The sequence below is a fragment of the Mustela lutreola genome, chromosome 2 (genome assembly GCF_030435805.1).
Source record: "Mustela lutreola isolate mMusLut2 chromosome 2, mMusLut2.pri, whole genome shotgun sequence".
In the NCBI taxonomy this organism is placed as follows: domain Eukaryota; kingdom Metazoa; phylum Chordata; class Mammalia; order Carnivora; family Mustelidae; genus Mustela; species Mustela lutreola.
In genome coordinates, this window is record NC_081291.1 from 60756881 (window position 1) to 60776802 (window position 19922).

Sequence of the window (19922 nt, forward strand, 5' to 3'; positions counted from 1 at the left end):
AACATTTGTACCTTTATGTGCGGTTTGGAGTGAGCTACGTTTCTATGTTACCATGTTTTTGTATTTTCAAGAAGCCAGGGCTGTTCGTGTTTGCCTCCCCTCCCAGGTTACATACTTGGGAAGCTAGCCCCGCCTGTAGGAGGAGGGGATGTGAGGCTAGATTTATAATTCTTGGCATCCAGAAGGGCTAGTTCTGACCTGGAGGCCAGATAATATATTTTAAATAATGAGACTTCCAAGGTTATTCACATAACCTGAGTCTCACAAACAAGATTCTGTAGCCTGCCTGCATACATGCAGTCTAGGTGGTTGGTTATGCAAGACAGATCATAGAAACATCTATCAATATAAAACACTGGGTCATAAGGTAACTACGTTTAATCATATGAGGAGCTGACAGACTGTTCCAAAGTTACTGCGCCATTTTACACTCTCACTGGTAGTATGTAAATGTTCCAGTTTCTCCAGATCGTTTTTTTTTTTTTTTAGGATTTTACTTGAGAGAGAGAAAGCGAGAGCACAAGAAGTGGGAGGGTCAGAGGGAGAAGCAGACTCCCTCCTGAGCAGGGAGCATTATGCAGGGCTCCATCCTCGGACTCCAGGATCATGACCTGAGCTGAAGGCAGATACTTAACCTACAGAGCTACCCAGGCACCACAGAGTTTCTCCAAATCTTCCCCAGCATTTACAGTCTTTAGTAATTTATGATCTTTCTGATTATAGCCATCCTAATGGATCTAAAGAGATAACTCATTGTGGTTTTCATTTGCATTTCCCTGATGACTAAAGATGTTGTGCAACTTTTCATGTGTTTATTGGCTGAAATATCTTTTCAGATTCTTGCCTATATTTTAATTGGGTTGTCTTTTTATTCTTGAGTTGTAGGATTTTATGTATTTTAGATACAAACACCTTATCAGATATGGGACTTTCAAGTATTTTCTCCCATTCTGTGTTTTTTTCACTTTCTCGGTGATACCCTTTGAAGCACAAAAGTTACTAATTTTGATGAATTTCAATTTATCTTTTCTTTTGTTGCTTGTGGTTTGCTGTCCTGTGTCTAAGAAACTATTGCCTAATTCAAGGTCATGGAGATTTGTATATGTGTTTTCTTCTAAGAGTTTTATAATTTCAGTCTTGTGTTTAGTTCTTTTATCTCTTTTGAGTTAATTTTTGTATGTGATATAATAGTCCATCTTCATTCTTTCCATGTCTCAGCCCTAATCCATTATCTTAGCAGCATTTCCAACCCCACCCCCCATTGAATTGTTTTGGTACCCTTTTGAAAATCAGTTAGCCATAAATGTGCAGGCTTGTTTCTGGACCCCCATTTCTGTTCCTTTGATTATATGTCTATCCTTATATGTCAGTGGAACCCTGTCGAAGTACATTTTAAAATCAGGAAGTGTGAGCCTTTTAGTTCTGTTACTCTTTTTCAGTGTTGTTTTAGCTCTTCTAGGCTTGTTGAGTTTCCATATGAATTTTAGGATTAGCTTGTCAGTTTTTACAATAGGGATGATTGCACTGAATTTGTATATCTGTGTGGGGATTATTGCCATTTTAACAGTATTAAATCTTCCAAATATGAACAAGGGATTTGTTTTCATTTATTTAGTCTTTAACTTCGTGCAACAATGTTTTATAGTTTTCAGAGTGTAAGTTTTGTACTTCTTTTTAAAATTTATTCCTAGGTCTTTTATTCTTTTTTATGCTGTTCTTTCTTTTTTTTTTTTTTTTTAAAGATTTTATTTATTTATTTGACAGAGAGAAATCACGAGTAGATGGAGAGGCAGGCAGAGAGAGAGAGAGAGGGAAGCAGGCTCTCTGCTGAGCAGAGAGCCCGATGCGGGACTCGATCCCAGGACCTGAGATCATGACCTGAGCCGAAGGCAGCAGCTTAACCCACTGAGCCACCCAGGCGCCCTATGCTGTTATTTCTTAATTTCCTTTTAGGATTGTTCAGTGCTATTGTGTAGAAATCCCATTGTTTTTTGTTTATTGATCTTGTATACTGCAACCTCACTGTATTTACTTAGTTTTAACAGGTTTTTTTTGTAGATTCTTTAGGATTTTCTCCATATAAGGTCTTGTCATCTGCAAATAGAGGTAGTTTTACTTCTCCATTTCAATCTGGATGATTTCTTTCTTTCTGTTGCCTAACTACCCTCGCTGAATCCTGCAGTCTATGTTGCATAGTGGCAAGAACAGAAATCTTTTTCTTGTTAAAGGTTCTTAGAGAGAAAGCATCAGTGGTTCACCATTAAGTCTGATGTTAGCTTTGGATTTTTTTGGTAGATCTTTATCACACTGAAGAAGTTCTCCTTCTATTCCTACTTGATGTCAAGTGCTTTATTCATGAAGGGGTACTGGATTTTACCAGATGCTTATTCTGTATCTGTTGAGATGATTATGTGATTTTTGTCTTTTATTACATTGATATGGTATATTACATTAATTGATTTTTCAGTATTATACCATATTGCATTCCTGTGATAGATCTCACATGATCATGGTGTGTAATTTCTTTTTTCATGTGTTGGCCGTATTATGTGGACTAGTATCTTGTTGAGGATTTTTATATCTATATTCATAAGATCTATTTGTCTGTAGATCTCTTTCTTTTAAAAAAAATTTTTTTTTTTGTGATGTCTTTGGTTTTGGTATCAGAGTAATACTGGTCTCACAGAGTGAGTTGTAAAGTGTTCCTAAGTGTTCTGTTGAAGAGTTTGTGAAAAATTGGTATTCTTTTAATGTTTGGTAAAATTCATCAGTGAAGTACTTTGGGCCTGGGCTTTTTTTTTGCAGGTGGGTTTTTGATTACTGACTCAGTTTAGAGATCTATTCAGATTTTCTGTTTCTTCTTGAGCCAGTTTTAGTAATTTGTGTCCTTCAAGGAATTGCCCATTTCATCTTAAATTGTGCAGTTTATTTGCACAGAATCATTTCTAACATTCCCTTAGAATCCTTATTATTTCTGTAATATTTGGTAATGTCTAGGGGGGTGACTTTTGGGCCTATTTTTAAGGGTGTAGTGTATTGGGCTTGTGTTGTGTGAATTGGGAAGAGGAAGAACAATTGAGGAAAAGAAAAAAGTATGGACAGTGATAGAGAAGCAAGAAGAAACATGACATGTGTAGGTATCTACATGTAGTTCTCTTTGGCTAGAGTCTAGAGCATAAAGAGTAATGGCAAGAAATGAAACCAGAAAGATAGGCAGAGAGCGGATGAGGGCATCTCTTAGGGTGTGCTGGTTACTTGTGCTTTATCCTCTAGGCAATGAAGAATTGTGTATTTTGAGCAGGTGAGTGACATGATCAAATTTACCTATTGGAAAGATAATTGGCAGGGGAATGGACATGGATTAAAGAAAAAGGGAGGGTTGGAAGTAGGGAAGCCTCTTTGTTTCTTGCAGGCTTCATCAAAGATTGCAGAAAGTAACCAACTTCCTCTTACCAGTCTGACATTTTCCCACCAAGTCTGCTAAAGCTCACTGGGCCTATACATTGTCTGATTTCTATGCAAAAATTTCTGTACCAAAATTGGTTAAAATAGTTTAACCAGCTAATGACTGTGTATACAAGAATTGGTGATTTCAGTGCTTTGGTGAGTGCTGTGAAGTGTGTAAACCTGGTGATTCACAGACCTGTACCCCTGGGGATAAAAATATATGTTTATAAAAAATAAAAAATTAAAAAAAAGAATTGCTGATTTCTCTATTTTTAAGAATTTTATTTTATTTTTTAAAAGATTTATTTATTTGAGAGAGGAAGAGAGAAAGAGAGCACAAGCAGGGAGAAGGAGCAGAGGGAGAGGGAGAAGCAGACTCCCCACTAAGCAGGGAGCCCAATGTGGGACTCCGTCCTAGAACCCTGGGATTATGACCTGAGCCAAAGACGGACACTTAATCTGACTAAGCCACCCAGGCATTTTTTTCCTTTCAAGAAATTTAGAATACATATTTTAAGGCAGTTCTGTATTTCTGTTTTGTTTTTTGTTTTAAGTAAACTCTGTGCCTAATATGAGTCTCAAGCTCACAACCCTAAGATCAAGTTGCATGCTCTATGACTGAGCCAGCCAGGTGCCCTAAGAATTGCTAATTTTTTTAAAAATTAATTTATTTATTTTCAGAAAAACAGTACTCATTTTTTCACCACACCCAGAGCTTCATGCAATCCGTGCCCTCCATAGTACCCACCACCCGGTACCCCAACCTCCCACCCCTCCGCCACTTCAAACCCCTCAGATTGATTTTCGGACTCCATAGTCTCCCATGGTTCTCCTACCCTTCCAATTTCTCCCAACTCAGTTCTCCTCTCTAACACCCCTTGTCCTCCATGCTATTTGTTATGCTCCACAAATAAGTGAGACCATATGATAATTGACTCTCTCTGCTTGACTTATTTCACACAGCATAATCTCTTCCAGTCCCGTCCACGTTGCTACAAAAGTTGGGTATTCGTCCTTTCTGATGGAGGCATAATACTCCATAATGTATATGGACCACATCTTCCTTATCCATTTGTCCGTTGAAGGACATCTCGGTTCTTTCCATAGTTTGGCAACCGTGGCCATTGCTGCTATAAACATTGGGGTACAGATGGCCCTTCTTTTCACTACATCTGTATCTTTGGGGTAAATACCCAGGAGTGCAATGGCAGGGTCATAGGGAAGTTCTATTTTTGATTTCTTGAGGAATCTCCACACTGTTCTCCAAAGAGGCTGCACCAACTTGCATTCCCACCAACATTGGAAGAGGGTTCCCCTTTCTCCACATCCTCTCCAACACATGTTGTTTCCTATTTTGTTAATTTTGGCCATTCTAACTGGTGTAAGGTGATATCTCAATGTAGTTTTAATTTGAATCTCCCTGAGGGCTAGTGACGATGAACATTTTTTCATGTGTCTGGTAGCCATTTGTATGTCTTCACTGGAGAAGTGTCTGTTCATATCTTCTGCCCATTTTTTGATATGTTTCCCTGTTTCGTGTGTGCTGAGTTTGAGGAGTTCATTATAGATCCTGGATATCAACCTTTTGTCTGTACTGTCATTTGCAAATATCTTCTCCCATTCCGTGGGTTGCCTCTTTGTTTTGTTGACTGTTTCCTTTGCTGTGCAGAAGCTTTTGATTTTGATGAAGTCCCAAAAGTTTATTTTTGCTTTAGTTTCCTTTGCCTTTGGAGACATATCTTGAAAGAAGTTGCTGTGGCTGATATCGAAGAGATTACTGCCTATGTTCTCCTCTAGGATTTTGATGGATTCCTGTCTCACATTGAAGTCTTTTATCCATTTTGAGTTGATCTTTGTGTACGGTGTAAGAGAATGGTCGAGTTTCATTCTTCTACTTATAGCTGTCCAGTTTTCCCAGTGCCATTTTTTGAAGAGACTGTCTTTTTTCCACTGTATTTTTTTTCCTGTTTTGTCGAAGATTAATTGACCATAGAGTTGAGGGTCCATATCTGGGCTCTCTACTCTGTTCACTGGTCTATGTGTCTGTTTTTATGCCAGTACCATGCTGTCTCGGTGATCACAGCTTTGTAAAAAAGCTTGATATCAGGTAACGTGATGCCCCCAGTTTTACTTTTGTTTTTCAACATTTCCTTAGCGATTCGGGGTCTCTTCTAATTCCATACAAATTTTTGGATTATTTAGTCCAGCTCTTTGAAGAATACCGGTGGAATTTTGATCGGAATGGCATTAAAAGTATGGATTGCTCTAGGCAGTATAGACATTTTAACCATGTTTATTCTTCCATGATCGAAGAGCATGGAATGGTCTTCCATCTTTTTGTGTCTTCTTCAATTTCTTTCATGAGTGTTCTGTAGTTCCTCAAGTACAGATCCTTTACATCTTTTGTTAGGTTTATTCCCAGGTATCTTATGGTTCTTGGTGCTATAGTAAATGGAATTGATTCTCTAATTTCCCTTTCTGTATTTTCATTGTTAGTGTATAAGAAAGCCACTGATTTCTGTATATTGACTTTGTATCCTGCCACGTTGCTGAATTGCTGTATGAGTTCTAGTAGTTTGGGGGTGGAGTCTTTTTGGATTTTCCATATAAAGAATCATGTCATCTGAGAGGAGAGAGAGTTTGACTTCTTCATTGCCAATTTGAATACCTTTTATTTCTCTTTGTTGTTTGATTGCTGTTGCTAGGACTTCTTATACTATGTAGAACAAGAGTGGTGAAAGTGGGCATCCTTGTCGTGTTCCTGATCTCAACGGGAAGGCTGCAAGCTTTTTCCCATTGAGGATGATATTTGCTGTTGGTCTTTCATAGATTTGATGAGGTTCAGGAATGTTCCCTCTATCCCTATACTTTGAAGCGTTTTAATCAGGAACGGATGCTGGATTTTGTCAAATGCTTTTTCTGCATCAATGAGAGGACCATGTGGTTCTTCTCTCTTCTCATATTAATTTGTTCTATCATATTGATTGATTTGCGAATGTTGAACCATCCTTGTAGCCCAGGGATGAATCCCACCTGATCATGGTGGATAATCTTTTTAATGTGCTATTGAATCCTGTTGGCTAGGATCTTGTTGAGAATCTTAGCATCCATATTCATCAGTGATATTGGTCTGAAATTCTCCTTTTCGGTAGGGTCTTTGCCTGGTTTGGGGAGCAGGGTAATGCTGGCTTCATAGAAAGAGTCTGGAAGTTTTCCTTCTGCTTCAGTTTTTTGAAAGAGCTTCAGGAGAATATGTGTTCTTTCTTCTTTGAAAGTTTGGTAGAATTCCCCAGAGAATCCGTCAGGTCCTGGGCTCTTGTTTTTTGGGAGGTTTTTGATCACTGCTTCAATCTCGTTATTAGATATCGGTCTGTTCAGGTTGTCGATTTCTTCCTGGTTCAATTTTGGTAGTTTATAGTTTTCCAGGAATGCATCCATTTCATCTAGGTTGCTGAGCTTATTGGCATATAACTGTTGATAATAACTTCTGATGATTGTTTCTACTTCCTTGGTGTTCATTGTGATCTCTCCCTTTTCATTCATAATTTTATGAATTTGGGCTTTCTCTGTTTTCTTTTGGATTAGTGTGGCCAATGGTTTATCGATCTTATTGATTCTTTTAAAAAACCAGCTTCTAGTTTCATTGATACGTTCTACTGTATCTCTGGTTTCTACCTCATTGATCTCAGCTCTAATCTTGATGATTTCCCTTCTTATGTGTGGAGTTGGTTTGATTTGTTGTCGATTCTCCAGTTCTTTAAGGTGTAGAGACAGCTGGTGTATTCTGGATTTTTCAATTTTTTTGAGGGAGGCATGGATGGCTATGTATTTCCCCCTTAGGACCACCTTTGCTATATCCCATAGGTTTTGGACAGAAGTGTCTTCATTCTCATTGGTTTCCATGAATTGTTTCAGTTCTTCTTTGATCTCTTGGTTGATCCAAGCATTCTTAAGCAAGGTGGCCTTTAGCTTCCAGGTGTTTGAATTCCTTCTGAACTTTTCCTTGTGAGTGAGCTCCAGTTTCAAAGCATTGTGATCTGAGAATATGCAGGGAATAATCTCAGTCTTTTGGCATCGGTTGAGTCCTGATTTGTGACCCATTATGTGGTCTATTCTGGAGAAGGTTCCGTGTGCACTTGAGAAGAATGAGTATTCTGTTGTTTTAGGGTGTAATGTTCTGTATATATCTATGAGATCCATCTGGTCCAATGTGTCATTCAATGCTCTTATTTCTTTATTGATTTTCTGCTTCAATGATCTATTTCTGAGAGAGGCGTGTTAAGATCTCCCTACGATTAGTGTATTCATATCAATATGACTCTTTATCTTGATTAACAGTTTTCTTATGTAATTGGCTGCTCCCATATTGGGGGCATTGATATTTACAATTGTTAGATCATCTTGGTGGATAGTCCATTTAAGGATTATGTCCTTAGTTTAGTCTTTAGTTTAAAATCTAACTTACCTGATATGAGAATCACTACCCCAGCCTTCTTTTGAGGCCCATTGGCATGAAAGATGCTTCTCCATACCTTCACTTTCAGTCTGGGTGTATCTTTAGGTTCAAAATGGGTCTCTTGTAGACAACATATGGATGGGTCCTGTCGTTTTATCCAGTCTGCAACCCTGTGCCATTTTATGGGCACATTTAGGCCTTTCACATTGTGGGTGATTATTGATAGATACGTTTTTATTGACATCGAGTTACCTTTGAAGTCTTTCTTTCTGTAGATTGTCTCTATATTTCTGTTCAATGCTATTCTTGGGCTTTTTCTTCCTTTAAAGAAGACCCCTTAATATTTCCTGCAGTATCGGCTTGGTGGTTGCATAGTCTTTTAAACCTTGCCGGTCCTGGAAACCCTTTTTCTCTCCATCCATTTTGAATGTCAGTCTTGCTGGATAAAGTATTCTTGGCTGCATGTTCTTCTCACTCAGTGCCCTGAATATATCTTGCCAGCCCTTTCTGGCTTGCCAGGTGTCTGTGGACAGGTTGGATGTTATTCTGATAGGGTTTCCTTTGTATGTAAGGATCTTCTTTGTCCTAGCTGCTTTCAACAGGTTCTGCCTACAATTATAATTCTTTATTCTTATATTAGGTGTCTTGAGGACTTTCAATAATCTGTAATCTTGGGGGAAAACCTTTCGGTCTCTAGAACATGAACGCTGGTTCCATTCATGAGATTTGGAAAATTTTCATGAAGAACTTGTTCCACTATATCTTCTAGATTTCTTTCTTTCTCCTCCCTTTCCATGATTCCAATAATTCTGACGTTGGAATGCTTCGTGGCATCTTTTGTTTCCCTGATTCTGTTTTTGTGGTTTCTAAGCTGTTTGTTCTAGGCTTCCTCCTGATCCTTTCTCTCTATCTGTTTGTCTTCCAGATCACTAATTCTATCTTCTGTCTCAGTTACCCTAGCTTTGAGAGAGTTTAGATTAGAATGGAACTCATTGAGAGCATTGTGAACCTCCTCCCTGGTAGCTTACGCTCCGCTCTAACATTGTGAACATCCTGTCTGGTCACTTTCAGTTAGGCCCTAGTCAATTCCATTTGGTCATCCATGGCTTTCTCCAACCTAGCTATTGCCTGGATAATTGTTAGCCTAAATTCTCTTTCCTACATATTGTCTATGTTGATAGCTGTTAGCTCTGTTGCAGAAGGTCCATCCTCTGTATTTTTCTTCTGTTGGGCATTCCTCCTCCTAGTCATTTTGGTGGGAGATGACTGAACAGATGTAGCTGGATGTATCAACCGTGGTGCAGTCAAGGTGCACCCTGGAACACTTCTGAGCAATCAGGATTCCCCATCCAAACGAGAGACAAAAGAAAAGAAAAAGAAAAAGAAAAGAAAAGAAAACAAAAAAAGAGAGAGAAAGACAGGAAAGAAAGGGAAGATGAAAGAGAAGGTTCAGCCCAGATGGGCCCCAAGGTAAGATTTATGAAGTAGACAAACAAAAAGACACAAAAAGACTGATACAAGTATATGACAAGAGAAAAAAAAATATGCAAATAAAGGAAGAACCTCGTCCAAAAGAATCCCAAGTGTAAGATTTATATGCTATCAGGACAAACACAAAAACACAGAAACACTGGTGGAAGAAGAAGATGAGAGAGTTCTTATAAATTCTCAGTGTGTGTGAGGAAGGTTGTTTTGATTCTTCCTGGATGTATCTTGATATCTTTGTTAAAGGACTCAAATTTCCTAAGATAAAGGGGATTAAAAATTGGTTTCCCTATAGGGGTAGTATTGATTGGGGAAAGGGGATTACTTTGAAGTTTAACTCTATATGAATATTAGAGGATAAAAATAAAAAGGAATAAACTAGACTAAACTAAAATTTTTAAAAAAGGAATTCAAAAACTAAAAATGCAAAAGAAAAACATAGGTGTATACATTAAAAAGTTCAGGTTAGAAGGGTATTATGGAATTTGATGTACTGTACACCTAGCTCGTTGTGATGGTAAATAGGTTAAAAAAAATTACCTATGTGTTAAAAAAAAAAAAATGTTCTGGAATAGGGGGAACGAGTCAACAATACAAGTTTTCCTATGAAGTAGTGGTGGTTCTCTTGTAGTCCTTTTTTTCTCTTTTTTTTTTTTTTTCTTTCTTGGTTTGTTTTCTGGGGGGAGGGGCCTGCCACGTGGGTTGTCAGTCAATGATGTTTCCTGAGTTAAGTCCTCCCACCCCCCTCAAGGGGGTGGGCTCTGAGGAAACTGGTGTTTTTCAGGCTTTTGGTCTCTGGTGGTTTTTATGCTTGTTCACTTTTTTTTCTCTCACCTTGACTGCCTTTGATGGTTTTTGTAGTTTTAGAGGAAAACAAACTGCACCCTGATCTTCCTCTCAGAGAGAAGCCTCCTTCTGGGTGCAGAGCCTAAATAAGTTCCCCCTTGGCTGCTGCAGGATCCAAGTTGCAGACCCTGGGGGTGCAGGATCTTTTGCTTGTACCCAAAGCCAAGGCAGTGGCGGCTGTCTGGGAGCTCCCGACCGCCAGAGAGGTTCCAAGCAGGGATCGCACACTGAGATTTTGCCACTGGCCCGGGCTGGGAGTGCCTGGTCTTGCTGGGTCTAAGAGTGCCCGGCTTGCGCGCACCTCTTTCAGAGGTGGCTATGGGTCGTGCCCGCGTCTCAGGCACTGAGAACGGGGCACAGGTCCGAGAGCACCAAGCTAGGCTCTCTCACCAGGTTGCGCACCTCTGTCAGGGGAGAGTTTGCGGCTCGCGGCTTAGGCTTTGAAACAATGGCGCGGGTCAAAGAGCGCCGGCCAGGCCTTTGTAACTCTCTCAGGGGAGCATAAGGGGCGTGCGCGCGTATCTCAGGCTTTGTAGCAGGGCTTGCGCATTCTGCCAACCTGTGTGGCTCCCATCCCCTCACAGGAGCTAGAACCCACGCATTCTCGGGCGCGCTGGCGGCTTAGGAACCAAGACCTGGTTTCTCCGCTGCACTCTCTCTGCCTCAGCACCGGGGAGGCTGTCCTGGGACCGGGGACTTAAGCCCCTGTCCCTAGCCTCCCCGATTCCCACAATCCCCCCCCCCCCCCACGATCCTTTGCTCTTTGAGAGTGCTTTCAACCAGTCTCAAGTTAATGCTGGTCCCCAGACGCAGGGCACTCTTGCTTGTATTGGGGTATTACTTTCCAACCAGTCGCCTCTGGTGGCTCCCTCCCCCTTTTGTTTATTTAACGATCACAGTCTGCCGCCATTCCCATTTTGCTTTATCTGCCCACTGGCATCTTCTGCCCCTGTAGAGATCCAGATGTGTATAATTCTGATCTCAGGCTGATTTCATGGGCGAATGGAGTTCTTTGGTAGGTAATCAGCTCACTTTGGGGTACTGCCTAAAAAGGCGCCTCCTCCTACTCCCCCACCATCTTGTCCCCCATCCCCGAATTGCTAATTTTTAACCATTTTTCATCTCAATTAACCACTTGCAACACTTCTGATGAAATTCTTGAACCTAGGTAAGGTTTGGTGGGGTGAGGTTCAGAGCCGACGGTTAAAGAAAGAATTCTTAAGACGTCTCTGGTGCAAAAAGGTGGTTTATTAGAGCATGGGGACAGGACCCGTGGGCAGACAGAGATGCGGCTGCCCCGGGTTGTGAGGAGTGGCTGGTTATATACACAGGAGTTGGGTAGGTGAGGACAAAGGGTTGTTCGGAAGGGCTATTGGGGTAAAGAAGACTGTCAGGATATTGAAGGCCTGGTTACTATCAAGCCAAGGCCACTTTCCCTCTAATGAGGCACTAACATAAAGACAATTGGGAGTCTCCTGGTGGAATGTTACATTACTGCTATCAAACGTCCTTGTTAGTGAGATTTAGGTTTTAAAAGAAATTTAACTTTATTTACTTTTCCTTCTACCTCCGTCTCCTTCGGTTTTTTATGGAGGGGAGGGTGACGTTAGGGCTTGAGGAACTGAGTTATGTATCTTTGGAAATTGGGCTATTGATAAGGCAACTTCATTGTTGTAAATCTCAAGGACATTTGTAAACCAAGAGAGACTCCTTCCTTGCAGAACTGTGATCTCTGCAAGTTAACTATTTGTTCTTCTTTTAGGGCAGTCAGGGGTGCCTGTGGAATGTCACACATATTACCAAGGGGAGTGGGTGGAGAGGGGGTGCAAGGCACCAGCCCCTGCTCCATCCTCAGCCAGCCTCCTGCTCCCTCATCACTTCCACTTCTTAAAAGCATTTCTACTTCTTTAAAACACTTCTACTTGCTTAAAGAGAACTTTCCTGAAACCAGCATCTGGCTTAAACTGTGAAGCCACTCCATCCAATCACTGTGAATGAGGAAACTGGAATACCAATATTGCCTATCCCTATAGTCAGATGAGGCAGTGTGATTGGCAGTCTTGCTGAATCCTGGAGAAAGGGACATCCTGGAGAAACTGGCCTAAGAATGTAGTTCAAGTTGACATTTACTAGGTTTTTTCTATCCTCACCCTCTCATAAATTAAATTTATAATGGAATAAAATAGCTGTTTCTTTCCTGTGTGTTTTCTTTCTATTTGTCTAGAAGAACAGTGTTGTTATCCACTAATAGAAGATAATACCACTATTATTCACATTATTTACTTACTAGATAATTTGGGGAACAAATACATAATTTCTCCTTATATTTGAATGGTGAAAGTAAGTTGCCAAAACATTTCAAAAAGATTAATTTCTCATTTTACCATATTCGAGAATGTGGAGTAGAAAGGGACTGGCAGTTCACTAGTTCAGCCACATCATTTTATAGATGCATTATGTTTTTAAAATGTCTCAATTTTTTTTTCTGTTCTGTATTTCTCTATGTATATTTTAAGATTTCATTTATTTGAAATCTTAATGAAATCTTGTTAGAGAACAAGCAGGGGAATGGAGAAGGACAAGCAGACTCCATCCTGAGTGCAAAGCCCATTGTGGGGCTCAATCTCATGACCCTGAGATCATGAGCTGAGCTGAAATCAAGAGTCAGATGCTTAACCAACTGAGCCACCCAGGCAGCCCCCTTCCTTTTTGTATTTAATTGAATCTAACTCAGTCCTGGTGTTTTCCATTTCTCAATTTTAAAAGGAATAGTGGGTATAGATAAATTCTAAGCATTAAGTTGCTTTTTAGTGATTTTTTTCCCTATAGGTTACTTGCTTTCAAGTAATTAAAAAATGTTTGTGCACTTGACTCTTCAAAAATTAAAGATTATTTTAGGGTCCTAAAGTATATTTTCTCTCCATTAGAGTTTCCACCATTCTAGCAGGAAGAAAATAAAGAGACAGTCCTTTTTAAGCCAAATGCGTCTCCCTGTTCCATTCATCTTCCTGAGCTTCATGGTCTGAACAACCTACACATGATCCCATGTTCTCTCTCTGGTTCTTCCTTACATCTGTTTACTCAATATCATTTATATTTTAACATCTGTTCCATGATGACAGAGAGCTTAGAATGTCTGAGTGAGTTTTGTATTAAAACACAATCTTGTCAGTGTAGTATTCTGCTTTGTGCTTTCGTTTAATGAAAAGTATCTTCTTTTTGTATTCATATAAAAATGTACCCTACTGGCTTGTTTTAAAGTCATTTGAAGATCTTGTTCTCACTAACACAGGGACCTGGTAACATTTGCATTTTTAATTCCTTTTACCAGAATGGGAGACCATGACTGAGAATGAGGAGGTGACACCAAAGCCAAGCATTTCTCAAAGAGCTGATTCTCAGAAAGGAACATCCAAAAGACTTCAGGGAGGCGTTCCTCAGAACCTTGATTTTGAGGAAGCTTGTGAATGGCAAGTTTTGGCAAGTCATTGGGGAACTAAAACAGGGGAAATAGATACCCTAAAGAAAGTTTCTGTCTGTGAAAGAGATAAGAAGAAAAGGACTCTACCAGAAATGCAAGGCCAGAAGTGGAAGGAATTTGGAGAAAGCTTGACTTCAGGTTCTGCTCTTTCTGAAAGTTTAATAGGTACTGAAGGAAAGAAGTTTTATAAATGTGATATATGTTGTAAGCATTTCAGTAAAATCTCCCATCTTATAAACCATCGGAGAATCCACACTGGTGAAAAACCTCATAAATGTAAGGAGTGTGGAAAAGGCTTTATTCAGCGTTCAAGCCTTCTAATGCATTTACGGAACCATTCTGGGGAGAAACCTTATAAATGTAATGAATGTGGGAAAGCCTTCTCTCAGAGTGCTTACCTTCTAAACCATCAGAGAATCCACACTGGGGAGAAGCCTTATAAATGCAAGGAGTGTGGAAAGGGCTTCTATAGGCATTCAGGCCTTATTATACATCTAAGGCGCCATTCTGGGGAGAGACCTTATAAATGTAATGAATGTGGGAAAGTTTTCTCTCAGAATGCTTACCTCATTGACCATCAGAGGCTCCACAAAGGGGAAGAACCTTATAAATGTAACAAGTGTCAGAAAGCTTTTATTCTGAAGAAGAGCCTCATTCTGCACCAGAGAATCCACTCTGGGGAAAAACCCTATAAATGTGATGAATGTGGAAAAACCTTTGCTCAGACCACTTACCTTGTTGACCATCAGCGGCTCCACAGTGCAGAGAACCCATACAAGTGTAAAGAATGTGGAAAAGTTTTCATTCGAAGCAAAAGCCTCCTCTTACACCAGAGAGTTCACACAGAAAAGAAGACTTTTGGTTGCAAAAAATGTGGGAAAAATTTCAATTCAAAATCAAACCTCATTGACCATAAGAGGATGCATAGCAGAGAGAAGCCATATAAATGTACTGAATGTGGGAAAGCCTTCACTCAGAGTGCTTACCTTTTTGACCATCAGAGACTCCACAATGGAGAGAAACCTTATGAATGTAATGAGTGTGGGAAAGTTTTCATTCTAAAGAAGAGCCTCATTTTACATCAGAGGTTCCATACTGGAGAGAATCTCTATGAATGTAAAGACTGTGGGAAGGTCTTTGGTTCTAACAGAAACCTGATTGACCATGAGAGACTACACAATGGGGAAAAGCCCTATGAATGTCGAGAGTGTGGGAAGACTTTTATCATGAGCAAAAGCTTCATGGTCCATCAGAAACTACATACACAGGAGAAATCCTACAAATGTGAGGATTGTGGGAAGGCTTTTAGTTATAATTCAAGCCTGCTAGTACATCGGAGAATCCACACTGGAGAAAAGCCCTTTGAATGCAGTGAATGCGGAAGAGCTTTCAGTTCTAACAGAAACCTCATTGAACATAAGAGAATCCACAGTGGTGAAAAACCTTATGAGTGTAATGAGTGTGGTAAATGCTTCATTTTGAAGAAAAGCCTCATTGGACATCAGCGGATTCATACAAGGGAAAAATCTTATAAATGCAGTGACTGTGGGAAAGTCTTCAGTTACCGTTCAAACCTTATAGCGCATCAGAGAATCCACACTGGTGAGAAGCCCTATGCATGTAATGAGTGTGGGAAAGGCTTTACTTACAACAGAAACCTTATTGAACATCAGAGAATTCACAGTGGGGAAAAAACCTATGAATGTCATATATGTAGAAAAGTTCTTACCTCTAGTAGAAATCTTATGGTACATCAAAGAATCCATACTGGAGAGAAGCCTTATAAATGTAATGAGTGTGGAAAAGACTTCAGTCAGAATAAAAACCTTGTTGTACATCAGAGGATGCACACTGGGGAAAAACCATATGAATGTGAGAAGTGTAGAAAATCTTTTACTTCTAAGAGGAATTTAGTTGGCCACCAGAGAATCCATACAGGGGAGAAACCATATGGGTGTAATGATTGTAGCAAAGTTTTTAGGCAGAGAAAAAACCTTACTGTACATCAGAAAATTCATACAGATGGAAAACTTTGTGAATGTGATGAGTCTGAAAAAGAATTCTCTCAGACTTCAAACCTTCCTCTTCAACAAGAAATCCACACTGTGAAGGAATTCTCTTGGTTCCAAAATGCCAATGAGTCAAAGAAAGATCCAGAAACTCTAATGTCATTTGTAAAATAGGATAGAATCCCTGCCTACTTAAGTAACTGTTAGACAAATGCCAGTATATGGTCCTTGCAAGGAAAAAATTCATGATTGACCCTTTTATAGACAAGCAGTTTTCATGTGAAAGAAAGCTAATCTAGACTTTCAAGACTACAAAAAACATAAACCAAATTCTAGTTAAAGAATGCTATGTCTTAGACCATTTGTTATGACTCTGGAAAGGGACCTTAGAGCACTTGAAGACTGAAGAAGCTCATGAGATGTAATTATGTAGTTGTAAATGATAACAAAAATATCTTTGTATTAAAAAGTGGACATTGTTTCTGAAACGGTGTATATTGTACATTTTAAAAATAGCATCACTGCTACAAAAAGTCTCTGTTGACTGTATGATCAAGGCATGTCAGACATGGAGTTGAGTGGGCAAGAGTCTGCAGATTGAGGACAACTTAAGAGTATTAGATTTGGAATTAGAAGACTGAGGTTTAGGTCCTGGTTCTTTCTCTTACTAGCTATGTAATGTTGTTAAGTCAGCCTCTAGGCCTCAGTATCTCTGTCAGTCAAATGTTGACCTACCTCAGTGGGTTTGAGGATTAAGTGAAAAGCTGTTTGTGAACAAACTTTGTGAAATAATTTAGTTGTCGATGAAGTTGAGTAAAAGAGGTATGGTCAAAATCTAGAACATGGCACAATGTAATGTTTGCTCATCATGTCAATATTAGGGCTCTGGGAACTTCAAAAATATTCATATTTATAGTAAGAGGAAGTATGGTAAATAGCCAACTTTATATTTAGTAGTCTAAGAAGACTTTTTAAAAAATAGTTTTCAGAATTTTGATGGGATTAATGGATAATATGCCTATTGTGTTTTGATGGTGAAATACTGGCTTTTATGGAAAAACATTATTATGTCCATCTGTTAACACTGATGCCAAGGAATACTATTTTTCAACCTTCAAATTTGAAACCTGGCAGATATAGAATGTCAAAATGGAAGGACAGTCTTATGTTGCTTTCTTTGTTTATAGGGAAAAATCCTCAACTCCAACCCCTGAGTTAATGATTTCTGCCATTTCATTCTCAATTCTAATGTACATTTCACCATTGCTGACATATGAAAGCTTGTTACTCAAAGATTCTGTTCCAGTACTCAACTTACTACGTAAGTTTCACACAGAATCAATTCCTTAAAGCTCTGATTAAATCAATTGAGAATCCACCCTCTGGTCAGGCCCATTACTGCCTGTGAACAAATCATTCATTCAGTCTTTTCTCTTTTGTACATTTGTAGATTTAATTCACCTTATATTCTTGAGTAGCTAGTTTTATATTGTAATTCTCAAAACTCCCAGTTCTGTAGCTGGACTATAAATACCTTAATATCCACATTGTGTTTCTAATACTTGCATTCAGCTGATGTGTTGATAAATGTTACCAATTCAGCCCGAGTTCCTTGAGGGCTTCCTTGAAGCATTCCGTAATGAATGCTTCTTCATTAGACTGAAAGGTAAACAAGAGTGAAAAATGGAAGGGCCCAAAGAGTTAAAGTCTTAAAACCTAGGTAAAAGTGAGCTTCTGCTACTTTCCTTGGGCAAATGTGTTTATTATTTGGAGCCTTGATTTCCTCATCTGTATAACAGGGAGTAGAATACCTACCTCACAAGGTTCTTATGAGGTAATGTATATGGAGATGCTTTGTATCTCTGCTACAGAAGAATCACTACAGATTATGTAATTACAAAGGGAAAGATGTACTCTTAACAGAGAAACTGGCATTCACCTCTTACCCATCACTAAGATCAAGACCACCTACATTATGTGCCTCTTCATGTGATGGAATAAGCCAAAAGTGTAACCTGAATTTATTAAGCTTCTTAGACCTAATTGCTAGTTAACAGGAAATACAGGAAGCAGACAAACAGGATAAATGACACAAGAAACAAATTTAGAACAGGGTATATTGTATAAGAAAACTGCACTGATTCTTCAAAAATATGATGAAAAAGGAAGAGGTGATAATTGTTGAAGCTGGATGAATATTGGGAGTTCATTGTACTGATCTCTGCTTTTACATATGTATTAAAATTTCCAGAATGAAAGGTATGAGAAGTGGGGGTGAGAGGTTATTTTTTAAAAGATGTTAAAGAACTATAAGACGCTAAGTGCCAGAGATAGACTCACACAAATGCTCAATTGATTTTTGACAAAGGTACAATAGTAATTCGGTAGAAGAGGGATATCTTTTCCCACAAAGGCTGCTGGTGGAATTTGATATCTGTAGACCTATATCATCCATCCATTTATCCATCCATAGTCAGGATCTAGGAGTAATCAAAGAACTCTTAGACTGACATCAAAGGCAGGCGCCATAAAAGGAAAAATGATAAGTTGGACCTCATCACAATTAAAATAATTTGCTCTGAAAAAAATTTTTTAAGAGTGATAAGATGTTATAGATTTGGGGGAAATATAAATCATATATATCCAACAGGACTTGTATCTAGACTATATAAAGAAATCTCAGAACTCAACAATGATAGATTCATTCAATTAAAAAATGGGCAAAATACATGTAAAAACATTTCTCCAAAATCATTAGCCAGTAGAGAAATACAAGTTAAAAATGACTGCACCCCAACAGAATAGCTTTAAAAAAAGAAATACATAGCGTTATTAAATCTTGGCAAGGACACAGAGAAACGGGGTCTTGTTTATTGCTGAGGATGTTAGATGATACACTCTGGAAAACAGTTTGGCAGTTGCTTGCAAAACCGAACATGCACTATGATATGACCCAGTTTGTGTACTCCTGAGCATTGACCCCCCAGAGAAATGAAAACTTAACTCAGATGTAACACATGTACATCACTGTTCATAGCAGTTTTATTTCTAATAGTCAAAATCTGTAAGTAACACAAATACTTCAACAAGGGGCCAAAACTTCCTTTTTTGGGAGATTTTATTTATTTGTAAATAAATAAATAAAATAAGAGACACAGCGAGAGAGGGAGCACAAGCAGGGGAGTGGGAGTGGGATTAACCAGGTTTCCAGCTGAGCAGGCGGCTGGATGCGAGGCTCCATCCCAGGACCCCCAGATCATGACCTGAGCTGAAGGCAGCCACTTAATTGAGCCACCCAGGCGCCCCTTCAGAACAGTATTCTATTTATGCCATGAATACTTACTACTCTGTAATAAAATGGAATGACCCATTGCTGCAATGACAAGTGAATTTAAAGAAAATTATGCTGAGTTTGGAAAAAAAAAAATCCAATCTCTAAAGGTTGTATTCTGTATGATTCTATTTATATAATATAAAATGACAAAACTATATAGAGGTAAAAGATTAGTGGTTGCCAGAGGCTGGGGATGGTGGGAGGGAATAGGAAGGAGAGAGAGGGGTAGCACTTAGGAAGGTCTTTGTAATGTTGGAACAGTAGTGTATCTTGATTGTGGTAGTGGTTACACAAATACACGTGGTAAAATGATGTAGAAGTCTACACAAACATTGTACGGGTGTCAATTTCCTGATTTTATATTAATAATTACTTAAGTTGTACTTGTTGAGGGAAACTGGGGGAAGGGTATTATCTTTCTAACTTCCTGGGTGTCTTTGAAAGGTAAAACAAGACTTTTTAAAAAAGCCATAACCAAATGCACTGTGTGAAACCGATTTGAAAGCAAAATGATGAAATACACATTTTAGGATAGTTGGGGAGATTTGAATATGATTGGATATTAGATGATATTAGGAAATTGTTAATTTTCTTACCATTATGTAATGGTGGTGGTATAACGTTTGGAGAATAATATTATTAAAGGATGCATTTTGGTGTTTGGAATGAAGTGGTTTGATGCTTACAACTTTCAAAATATTTTTCAGTATATATATATAGAGAGAAGGAAAACGTAGCCACATGTTGAGTCCAGATACAGGATACAGGTATTCGTGGTACCATTCTTTCAACTTTTCTGTACCGTTTGTATTTCAAAATAAAACGTTTGAGGCAAAATTATCAGAGTTTTCTAGAGACAAATGC

General features: G+C 38.9%; 1 protein-coding gene across 5 annotated transcripts in view; it reads left to right on the forward strand.

Moving 5' to 3' along the window:
• The window catches only part of ZNF197 (zinc finger protein 197), a 32793-nt gene extending 12895 nt beyond the window's left edge, over window positions 1-19898 (forward strand). For 4 of the 5 annotated variants that reach the window (XM_059161984.1, XM_059161985.1, XM_059161983.1 and 1 more), the window contains one exon: window positions 13566-19898. In XM_059161984.1, the coding sequence (XP_059017967.1) occupies window positions 13566-15898 (2333 nt within the window). In that variant the 3' untranslated portion in view covers window positions 15899-19898. Of the gene's footprint in view, window positions 1-11996; window positions 12611-13565 lie in introns of those variants that run through there. The other variant, XM_059161986.1, reaches the window with a different exon arrangement.
• Window positions 19899-19922: the final 24 nt, after the last annotated feature.